This window comes from Panthera onca, chromosome D4 (genome assembly GCF_046562875.1).
Source record: "Panthera onca isolate mPanOnc1 chromosome D4, mPanOnc1 haplotype 2, whole genome shotgun sequence".
Classification (NCBI taxonomy): Eukaryota; Metazoa; Chordata; class Mammalia; order Carnivora; family Felidae; genus Panthera; species Panthera onca.
In genome coordinates this window covers 82,977,670-82,989,904 of record NC_138351.1, presented here as the reverse complement: position 1 = coordinate 82,989,904, position 12,235 = coordinate 82,977,670, and the positions used below count along the sequence as shown (strand labels likewise).

Sequence of the window (12,235 nt, the reverse complement as noted above, 5' to 3'; positions counted from 1 at the left end):
AGCTTTTTGATGATTTCATATTGGTAGTCCTTATATTCATGTCACATAAATAGATAACAGCCCACAAGGTCCCCCAAAGTCCTTTGAGTTGAATGCTCTCTTTTCTTTAGTCGGTTTCTTTTGTAAGCAGGCTCTTTTTTTTCCCCCAAGTAATATGAATTCTAAATTTGTTTTTACTTGCTTTGTTACTGGATAATTTTCTTTCATATTTACCAGTTGATCTTCAAAACCACCTTCCTGACTTTTTTATCTACTGTTTTTGGCACTCAAATTTGTGTTACTTATCGACACATTTACCTATATTAATTTTTGGAGCACTATTGTTTCATTTTGCCTTAGATCTTAAGATTTTCTAGGTTACTGAGCATATATTTGGCTTCCATTTTCATTTCTCATGAAGAAATGTTCTTGGTCTTTCAAAGGGTTAAATTTATTATAAAAAATTATTTTGAGTCCGTTTGTTATCATTTGGGAAGGGAGAGTGGTGAGCAATGTGGAATACAGTAGGGCTTTGAAGAAACAGCTCAATAACGAATTTCTGGCTAATTATACTTTTTATTACTAGCATGTTAATAAAATTCCTCATTTCTGTATTTTATGTTTTAAAATTTAATCTGTATTCCTGCTTTTATTATGGTGAACACTGTTACTCTTAAATCAAATCTAGGGTAAAAATAGTAGTCCCAGGGTGGGACATGGAGGCTTTCAACCATCCCACCTCCACTTCTGCTCCTGCAGTGAGTCCTGTTTCTTGCGAGAGTGGTCCTATTCCTCAGCTGTGCCAGGGTGGAAAAGGGGTTAGGAACCAGGACTATAACAAACTAAAGTTCTTATTCTGAAAATCTATCACATGTCTCCAGTATTGATATGAGAGATTGGGTCAAATTTTAGTCTGCAGTAATAGAGCTTTCTCTGTGCAGATCACAATTGTGTAAACTCTGCATTTTTTCTCTCCTAGGCGAGGGTCTTTATTTTTGGGCACCACAGTTTTAACATGTTTTTGTTGAGCTCTCAAGTAAGTGTTCAAGGGAATGACCCAGGAGAGAGTGCAGTCTCTGTAAACCATTTTAAATTTGAAGAGACCGGGGCTTTTTAGGCTAGAGAAGACAAAAAAGAAAAAAGACAGATACCTTTTGATCTTTGAAGGGCTTCTTAGAGAAGGTAAAAGAGGCCTGAACTCTTAAGACCAGTGGTAGACATCATGAGAGAGGTATTTCACTTTAACATAGCCAATAGTATTATCCAGCCCTTGAAACCAACTGCTTTGTGTGATGGTTAGATCCATTACTATAGGTATTTGGGTAAAGGTATCCAAGTGAAATGGGGACATAATTAATTGTACCCCCATCTCAGATTAAACTGTATACATGTACACATATTTGCCAATATACATACACACAAACACACACATATTATTACTATTATGGTTAATATTTCAGAAAATCATTTTAAGTGTGATTTCTGCCTTTACTCTCTACCTCCCTATTGTTTTCTTGGTGTTTGTTTGGAAAATCAGTTTCTGATATAATTATCTTATTTTCTTATGAATTAAAAAATCTTTTTCCTTAGCACTTACCATAGGAAAACTTTCAGTAATCTAACTACCTTAATTAATTAAAGTTGTACCATACCTTTTTCCTATATACTCTTTTCTAGGTCGATTTTAGAACTTCCTTGAACCCAAAACTTATACCGTGGTGATCTGCATGCATAGGTGAAAGTTAGTTTGACTAATTCTCTGCTCCACATCATTATTATTATAGTGGCAATGTGAGCAGTTTTCTGCTTTTTCTCTATAATCTAGTTCTGGTTTTTCCAGTTACTGTGTGGTCTTTCCCTTCCTTGGTTTCCTCTATTCAAAATTAGGATAGTGAATTTTCTATTTGCTATCTTTTTTGATATAAATGTTTAATGGCAGAATGCTATTTTTATGAAAATGGGTTTGAGTTCTTTTAGTGCACACTAATGAGGAGAAACCTAGTAGTGTTTCCGTTCAGCTATTTATGTCAGGTAATAGATATAAATTTCACCACCAAGAAAGACCTTGTATAAATTATTAAACTATATGTTTAATGTATAATGTTAAGTGTAATTTAATATGTGATTCTAAATGTTATTTTGCGGGAGGCCCTTGAATTACATGTATGTAATTATATGTTAGATGAAGCGGTGTGTTTTCCTATGGATGTCAGGTAACGTGTCCCATAATGATAGGTCTCACTGGAGTGATCTCTGAGACCTACCTGTTCTTTGGGAAAAGAAGTTACTTGTTTATACTGATTTTTTCCCTGGTAAGTGCCAATGTAGAGATCCTTTTTCATTCTTTCTTACTTAGTTCTCTTTAAAAATCTATGTAATCTTATATAAAAGTCAATTAATTTTATATTTGTATGTCCTTAGCGAGTAGGAGTTCTTTTGAGATGGTCCTGTCAAAAAGGGATGTGGCTTAGAGAGGATTCTCAGCAATTTATTATTGTACAGTTGTTCTCTGTAAGAATTTCAAGAATAACAGTATACCTGTTATCACATAATGATGCTGTTGGTATTTTACTTTCAAATATTAGAAAGAATGGTTTTAAAGATTGTTTAATAATTGCAAAGATGGTTGACATTGTGATTGCTTTTTGAGGGGTGGAGAAAGAAGATTTGTTGGTAAGTTGGGAGGAGAGAGAAATGTTCTTCCTAAACTAAAGAGCTATTAAAGACTTTACTCCAGCACAGTAATACTGATAGTTAATAACATTTGAAAACTAAGAGTCATTCATTTTTTGAGATCTTAATCTAATTGGGTGTTTTTGAAATCTTGGTGACTTTCAGAAACTCACAGAAGAGAAATATGAAGTGGAACAATGTGTAGATGAGGCTTCTATTATAATTCGGAATACAAAAGAGCCCACGCTAACTTTGAAGGTGATACTTACTTCCCCGCTAATTAGGGACGAATTGGAGAAGAAGGATGGAGGTACACATGTATATATATTTGTTTTGTTCATGTAAGACCTCTCTTGAATGCTATGTTAAGTGTGCTTTATGGACATAGAAGTAACTATCTTCATTTGTTTTATACCTCTCCTAGTATTTTAAAAAGCTTTATTTCTGCATAATCGCCATATTTTGCAAAAATGTATACATTTGAGATATACGTTAATTCAAAAAAATCTGTTGATTATCATGTTGGTCTTAACTCTGCTTTTGTTTTTATACTACTTTAGTATTTTGTTTCACTTTGTCTACTATTGCATTGTGATTGGTATCAGCCAATCTGTTCTATGTGGTTTGGCTATTAGGATTTGTAGTTTGATTTTAAGATTAAATGTCCAGAAAAATATTGCTTTCGAATTTACTCACTTGTTTCAAATGACTCATTTGCACATTGCTTTTGACTTCCAGTAACTATTATAATCCTGTAAGATTTATGCTTTACCTAATTGTCCATGTGTAAATATGTTTTATAATGTAAGAGATATAAATTGGGACATTGTTTTCTAAAAATTAATCTTTAGTACATTTTTTTCTAGGAAGTTTGTCATCCTGTTAGCATTCTATATATGACATATGTGGGAATTATGCCTTAAATTAATTTTCTTCTGAAGTTAAAAAGCATTCTTGTATGGATGGCAGTGTCGTCCTCATAAAAGTAGAGTGAGAAGTCTATTCAGTTTTGAGAAGGAATAATGGGCTTCTTTTTCTGATGTTTTTATCCTGTCAAGTTAGCTTGTTTCTGCCTCTGAGTCCTATCCCTAGGAACACTTGCCATGTGATATTTGTCCTATGTCAGACCTTTGACCAACTGGCCCCTCTCTGTCATGACAGTTTAGAGGCAGTGTGGCCTTTCTGGGCCAGTGGGGACTCGCTGTTGCTGTTTCTTCATCACTAGACATTCAGCAGGTCCCCTCCCTGAAATACCAGTGCAGTAAGAAATATTGGTCAGTTTCCTTATTTATGTCAAGTTGATGGTAATAAAGGTGTAGTAAAAGACACATTAGTGATGTTAGAATTTAGAGTTTAGGCAGACATGACTCATAGGATCTCTTAAAGTAAAAGTGATAGACTCTTTTTTAAAAAAGTTTTTTGGGGTAACTAAAATCAGCTGTACCATACCCCACAAATATAAACTAGACACATAATGAGTCATATTTCGAAATTAAAGTGCATCCAATCTGTAATTGGGTTTATGCCAGTTCTTTCTTTCTTTCTTTCTTTTTTTTTTTTTGCTGTATATAGTATCTGTAATACCTCTGAAGAACCAATCTTAAGCAGCTTAATTTCTTTAACAGCTTTACAGTTCACCATTAACTGTAGAACTATAAAATGATTTCTGAAGTGTCAAGATAATTCTGTTATTTCTGGTAAGCTGTGTTCTACTTGACCCTCTAGTGTAAAGCCAACCACTTCTAAGAATAGTTATAATTATAGGTATTATTAACAATAGAGATAGTATAGAGAGGTGAGAAAAAGACTGAAATCGCCAAAGACTAGATTAATTATACATCTGCTTGTAGCTGTAGGTATCTCTTTTGTTAGTTCGTTGAAAATGTTAAGAGAACATAAGGCTTTCTTTTTTTCCTCATGGTTTTGTGTACTTAAGTGAGATTATGTCATAGTTTTCTGTGATACCCTTAAGCTTAGTCTGTTACCTTTATAACTTTAATTTCTGTACACAGAGAAGCTGGAAACAAATTCTTAGTGTACACAACCCTTACTAGAAGACTAGTTATTGTAGAATGGAGTTTGTAGTAAAGTGGGAGAGTCATAGTCTCTGTTCAGGGTGTTCGGGTTACTAAGGGATCCCAAGACCCTTATGAGCTGAATCTCATCAGTTGATGTTAACGTTATTGTGTGGGATCAGATAAGGTGAAAGAATCTGCCTGGATGTAATGTGTAAAACACATTACTTCCTCTCGTTTTGAATGGAAGAAAGATTTGCTTTGCAAATATTGTCCTTAACCTCCCAGCTATGTTGACTCACTGTTATCTCTTATAATTTGCACATTTTGTCTAACCTGGGCTTTTTCAAGATTCATTTTGATCTGCGCTGCAGTTTCGGGTATTCCTGAGCAACTTTGAGGGTCCAGCATGAACTGAGCATTTGAGACCTGGGCTGTACGATTCTATAGGACTTGTTTCCTCACACCAGACAACTCCTCCTGCCTTGATGCAGTTCTTTTCAGCTGCATGGGGTAAAGGTACAGGATTCATTTGGGTTCCAGAAATTTCTAAGACTGAGAGATACACCCCTTTTCAAAATGTCCACTCAGTTTTTTTCTCAAAGTTTAAAACAATATGTGATGTAACTTTATTTGAGGAGACATTTTCCTATAGAATCTCAACATCTCCCCTCCCCACAAACAAACCAACTATTCACAATACATATACACTCACATCATTCTCTTCCCTCTCTTCACTTGCTACATATTTGGGTAAAATCTTAAAGGAAAAAAGCATGGTTGCAAGCAGGGAGAAGCAGAGGACTGGGGCAGGTGAAAACATCACACCTAGCTCCTCAGGGTTGTCTCTGCAGAAGTGGGTCTAACTATTCACTCAGATCACTGTTTACGTTTTCAGTGGCCAGACTGCGGAGTGAATCTTTTTGGTATTGTTTACTGTTTCACAGGTAAGATTCCTCCTGTGCTGTCAGTCTTCTTGCCATACTCTGACCCTTTACTTGAAGGCCCTGTAGAATAACCATTCCCCATTACCATGTTCTTCCTGCTAAAGAAGGCATTGGAGAAAAAGCACAGACCTTTGTGCCTGGCAGTCAGGTGTTCAATTCTTAACTCCATTAGGTACTTTTTTTTTTTTTTTAATTAAGTGTAAGGGCTCCTGGGTGGCTCAAGTCGGTTGGGTGTCAGACTTTGGCTCAGGTCATGATGTCATGGGTTGTGGGTTCAAGCCCCATGATGGGCTCTGTACTGACAGCTCGGAGGCTGGAGCCTGCTTCAGATTCTGTGCCTCTTTCTCTCTGTGCCCCTCCCCCACTCATGCTCTGTCTCTCAAAAATAAACAAACATGAAAAAAATTAAGAAAATATATTTTTATTAAGTTTACTTATTTATTTTGAGAGAGAGAGAGAAAGCACACGTGCAATTGGGGAGAAGCAGACAGAGAATCCCAAGCAGGCTCTGTGTGCTGTCAGTGCAAAGCCTGACATAGGGCTTGAACCCACAAACTGTGAGATCATGCCCTGAGCCCAAATCAAGAGTCAGACACTTAACAGACTGAGCCACCCAGGCACCCGTTAACTCCATTAGGTATTCTTGCTGTGTGATCTCGGACAGGTTTCTTCATTTTAAATTGCGGCTAATAAATACTTGAGAAAGTAGTTTGAGGTCAAATGAGAGAATTTATGTAATGTGAGCTATACAATACCCAGCACAAAGTATTTGCTCAATAAATAGTGGTAGTTACACTTAGCTTCCTAAAAAGATTCCCAGTGCAAACTCTCTCACTCAAACTGCCTCGAGTTCACAGTGAGAATGGCATGTACTTGATAGCTCTGAGGAACTGAACCCAAACACAGGTAAACTCTTAACCATCCACTGAAGTGTAGTATTAGAATCGGTATTCTGTATTTGCTGCAGTGCTAATCAGTGCTAATCATGAGCTGATTTGTTATAAAGGTTATGACTCGTCAAGGGTAGGTATGTTTTTCCTTACCCGTGTCCTTTATCCCTAGTGCCTGCAGTGGTACCTAATACATGGTAGGTGGCCACCCAAATCTGTTAAATGAATTTTTATAGTGAGCACATTGCCGGATTAAATAGGACTGTCTGGTGTGTAAGAAGCATTAACAATGGGCATCTTGATATTCAAGCAGTATATATTGAAGATTTAGCTGTGTTAAAGTATTTTATAACTTCCTGCGTTAGAAGCCTTTCTCATATATAATTTAACCTTCACAGCAGCCCTATGAGGTAAATAATTGCCGTGTTTGATAAATGAAGAACGTCTCCCATTTCTCCCAGCTCCTCCCACTTGGAGTCCAGTGTACCCTCTGCTCACATTACTCTTCAGAATGAGTGTAGGAGCCTCTTAGCTGATTTAGTTATGCTCAGCCTTATACAGCCTCAGCTTCTTTTAGTGCTTGTGATTTTAAGAAGTATACTTGCTGTGAGGGTAGTCAATCAGCTATTTATTATATTTACAATGCAGTGTGAAACCAGGTGGATAGGGAGCCTACAGCGACTCTTGTGGCTAAGGCTAAGGTGAACCGCTGTCCTCAATATTTAGGGATTCACAGAGAAGTTGCCCAAGAGTCCCTTTCACATAACTTCTGACACATCTCACTAGCATGAGCCCTGCTAAGTGGAAAGCAGTAGATTCTCACAGTCCAGAGATCACAACTGGGATTATAATGATGCAGTAGGCTTTATTTTCCTGCCTTCCACAGCTGCTAGACCCCACACTATCCAGGGCAGATCTTTAGCCATTATCTTTCTAGTGGCCGGCTGCCTACTGAGGCATTGAAGAAAAGTTACCGAGTGATACTTCTGCCATAAATTAGGAGAACAGTGCTCTCTCTGTTCTACCTTAGTGCCTCATTTGACTGTCTGCATTATTGTGGCCAGATGTTTTGCACGGACAATGGTTTGGTGCCTAATATCTGCTCTCACAAAGCCTCAAGAATTGAGAGAGGGGGCTGCCAGGATATCTTCAGGCTAACTAGAAAATTCTGTCGGCGTGAACTCAGTAGCCCAGCTACATCCAGATTGTCAAGGAGGCCTTTATGATAATCCAGCACAATTATTTTACCTTAGAAGAGCCCAGGTTCCACACCTGTAACTTTCATTTAACACAGTCCTGTTCTGGCTTTTCCCCACCCCACCCCAAAACAGGCTAGTGTTTTGTTAAGAGACAGAGGGTTTGCTTGCATGGAAAGGGATTGAGAGAAACTGACCAACATTTCCTGCAGTGTGGTGTGTTTCTGGTCACTGATCTAACCTCTAACCAAATAAGCAAAGTTAGGCATAGTAGACTTGTCTTCCAGTGCTTCCATTGTTCAGAATGTTTTATGTACCTTCATGCCCTCTGCCAGTTTGCTGGAAAAGCTGTTTGCCTTTGCTTTCGGCATTTTTGTCACTCACCAAGCCCATCCCATCTGCTGTTTCTCATCTGTTCTACTGGTCACTGTAGGAAAATGAAATGGCTCACCATACCATTGTTTGTAATTTAAAGACTCCAAATGTCTTTTTATCAGAAAAGTTTTTCTTCACAAAATTGAAACACCAGTGTTAAAGTTCATACAGAAATGTTAAGCTTCAGGTTCTGCTACGAGAAGTAGCATTGTTTTTCCCGCAGCAAGTCTGTGATAGTTATTTTTCTTAATGAATAAAAAAATATAAAACTATATTATCTTTCTAGAAAGCAAATAGGCAAGCGGGGCTTATAAGTAGCACTACAGTGCCATATGAATTTATACTGTTTTAAAATAAGCTTTGAAGAAGACAAAATGAGATGAGTTATTACATCTCCTCTCCTGTTTCCTACCTCATGAATATTGAAACATTCTGGATCTTCGGACTTTTTGACTATGAGAGCATGAAGAAACATGGTCATTCTGGTGGTGATGTGAAGGGAGTCCAGTGCAAGCCTTCTGTTCACTGCCTGTGCCTTTCATCTCTTTTTAGCAGAATCTACTGCCTCCAAATGTTGACTGTCTGTAGCAAGATGATGTCTGTTATTTTTTTATAAGAGTTTGTGATTATAATCTGACCTTGGGGATGAATTTATCTAAATATTTTTGCCATTGTTCCCCTTTTAAAATATATGTGTTGCAGTGAGCATAAGATGTTACTTATAAGCTGCAACCACTGGATGAAAGTTCCAGAAAGGTCAAAAAGAGCTTTTGTTTGCCTTGTGTTTTCCTATGCAAACTTCCTCTGACTCACTCCTGTCTTACATTGCCCGCTGCAGCCCTCCCTCCCCCCCCCCCCACCCCGCCCCGCACCTTCCAAACACTCCTACAAAGATGATTGAATAAAACTTAGCTTGCATCACTTTTAATTTGAAGATTGAAGTCTTAAAAAAATAAAAGTACTGTTCATGCCTTTTCTTGAGATTACATGATTTAGCAGTCAGTCAACCTTTGTCATGTCTAACTTTTAAGAGAGTCTAATCATTCATTTACAGTAGTTTGTTTTATCTGGTACATGAGCTTTACACAGATGCTTGTATTGACTACAGTTAAGCATTTTGACTTAAAAACATTAAAATGAGTTCATTGTATGTTTCATGTTATTAAAAAGAATTAAGCAAATCAGGAACTAGATCATTGGTAAAGTGAACACCCATAGTGTATGGCTGCATATTCATAATATATCTGTGTTTATAAATTACATTAATAGGGTTTTTTTTTTGTTTTTGGTTTTTTTTTTTGAGGCTTCCCATTCTGTGAGTAAAATGGGGCAATGAATGAGAGCCTGTGTTGTGGCTTTGTTGGCAGAGGTTAATGTGAAACAATGCAAATATCTGCTGTAGAGCTCACCTGGTCAGAAAATAAGTGTGTAGCACTTTAGCCTTTCGAGTGTTGCAGCTGATAGAGCCACAGTTCATTCTTTCATAGATTTGTTTTCTGTTGGGCATCATGCTTTTGGTTTTAGTTAATGGCAGTCTGTCAGAATATATTGTACAGTGCCTTAATAGAATCTTATAATAACTAAGGAATCCAAAAAGTATCAGTGATCTTGTGTTGCATTTAAAAATATTTATAATGTATCATTTGGCCTATACAAACATATTGCCTCTGTGACTGTTATGATTATTCTAGGAAAAAGCACTGGGTGGACTCTCCTACATCTGCGAGAGTTCTTACAAGAGAACGGTGCATCTGATTGCATTGGATTAGACAAAGAATGATTCCTCAGGAAATATTTGTATGTTGTAGGCATTATAAATATTGCAGCAAATATCGTTTAAAAACTCACTTCCTAGTGGCTTAGAGGAAATATATATTTAATGATCCAAATTTGGATTTAGAATTGTGACATCCTCTCAGATATGGATATTTATCATTAATCACATGTTTGAATTCTTACTTCTGCTGCTCTGGGCCATCTAATCCAACTTTAAAATGTTAAGGCAAGTCAGATAACTGTAATTAGATACAATTCTTTGCTGCCCTTAAAAAAAGGGTATATAAAACCTGAAATATTCCAGTGTATTCCATTATTATAGTTTTAATAATTTTGTTTTAGAAAAGAAAGTAATGAGAGAAGTTAAGGTGATGCTTGAAGAGTTCTTATCAGTGGAGCAGAGTTTCTGTGAAGGGTTTTCGTGTTGGATGAGTTTATTTAGTTGTTAAAAAAAATTATACTCAGTGTATTCTTGGTAAATTTCAAATTGATTACATGAGAGAGTCCCAGTTTTCCTCAAGAACTCATCAGCAATTCTTCTGTAAAGGAAAGTTGTTATTGCTCCTGGTCCCAGATTTGTGCTCTTTGCACCCCACCAAAGGCAAAAGTGCTATGTACCTATTTTGTGTCCCTGTAATGTTATACATACGCTTAATAAGATCCCAGATTGTATGTAGCAGTGGTCATGTATTTGTTTACTGGATGAATGCTCTTGTGCTCCTGTTGTACTTGTGCACAGAATGGCTCTGATAACTGTTTACTTATGTAATCATCGTGCACGTAATTTAAGAAGAAAGCAACAAAACCAAATCGTGAAATCTTCTGGGAGTCTTATTAGTTCATTCAGATGCTGCTCTTCTCTTTATTTTTATTTTTTGGTAATTTGACAGGAACCCCTTGGTCAAATTGTATCTGTCTCTCTTTATCCCGTTTTCCTATTAGAAAAGGTTGCGATGAAAGATCCTCCGGACTTACTGGACAGGCAGAAATGCCTGGACGCCTTGGCGTCTCTTCGACATGCCAAATGGTTTCAGGTTGGCTCTTTGTTATTATCTTATTGTTATTGTAGCCTTGTGCAGGTTTCATTTGGAACACCTGCCACTTAATGGTTTCTGTGCACATAATGTATAAAATGGGGGCGCTTTACCTCATAGGGTTATTTTAGGAGTAAATGAGTTAATTTAGGTAAAATGCAGAGTACAACTTCTATTACAGTTAATGATGTTTAATTATCACATAATCTTTTTTGGCTTAGTACTCTGAATTTCAGATGATGGCTTATAAAATACAAACAGGGATGAGAAAAGCTGAAATTTAAGATAGATGGTTGCCCAGAATGGGATTACCAGGAGGCTATAAAAGCTATTTTAATAATATGCTTCCTCTTCTTTAAAATCTGCCTTTCTACACTACAATTTTACTACTTTTAATAACTTGATTTTTTGGTTTGCTTGACAACTGATGAATGACTGGATAATTAGTATTCACTTTAAAAAACCTATCCATGTCCCATGTGCTTAAAATAAAGATTGGATTTCAACAGGGATATTGGAATCATTTTGTTTGTTTTAGGCAAGGGCAAACGGATTAAAATCATGTGTAATTGTCCTCCGCATTCTGCGTGATTTGTGCAACAGAGTTCCCACATGGGCACCATTAAAAGGATGGGTAAGTACTTATGGTTAAAACCAAATTCTGTAGCTATAGTCAGATGAAATCCTGTAGAAATTACACGTTACTGTAAAATGGCTGCAGTCTGAGTTAGATGCGCCTTACCTGTTTTTGTTCTAGAAAAAAATTGTACATCTTTTCAGATACTTTTTTACACATATAGCCTGTCTCCTCCTACCTCATCATATTCATGTTACAGAGCCTGAGATATTTTTTCTGACAAGAACGTTCTATGCCTGTTAGAAGAGACTTCTTGCACTTTACTCTGTACTGATGGTTGATTACTGTTCACTTAGTGCCCCTGAAAGCCTCCTTGACTGACACATTTCTCTTTCAGGGCTACTTCCATTTAAAATAAAAATTACCTGATATGTCTTGTATATGGCTCCCTTATCCTCTTTCTCTTTGAGTATAGACATTTAAAAATATGGTTGTTTTAGTAAGTAAAGTCAGGCAAACAGTACAGTTATTACAACTATAGGCATGGTTTATAATGTATCGTGCAAAAACTTATTTCATTTAGAAATTATTATGCTTGACCTAATCAATACCACAGTGAAGAACATTATAAAACAAATAAAGCTCTAATGGATCATTTTAGATTAATCAAGCAATTATTACTCTGACATAGCACATGCGTTTTTAGTTTATTAACTGTGGAGATTTGGTCCTTTGTTTATTCTAATTGTAGTACTTGGGGTAGGCTGTGTGAA

General features: G+C 36.7%; 1 protein-coding gene across 8 annotated transcripts in view; it reads left to right on the top strand.

Annotated features, from left to right (window-relative positions):
- Positions 1-12,235, top strand: part of STRBP (spermatid perinuclear RNA binding protein) — a 151,198-nt gene that overhangs the window by 89,053 nt on the left and 49,910 nt on the right. For all 8 annotated transcript variants that reach the window (XR_009602775.3, XM_060608747.3, XM_060608742.3 and 5 more), the window contains 3 exons: positions 2,818-2,962; positions 10,794-10,885; positions 11,424-11,519. Coding sequence is in view for 7 of the 8 variants with exons in the window: in XM_060608747.3 (XP_060464730.1) it covers positions 2,818-2,962; positions 10,794-10,885; positions 11,424-11,519 (333 nt within the window). In the remaining variant the exon portion in view is untranslated. The remainder of the gene's footprint in view (positions 1-2,817; positions 2,963-10,793; positions 10,886-11,423; positions 11,520-12,235) is intronic.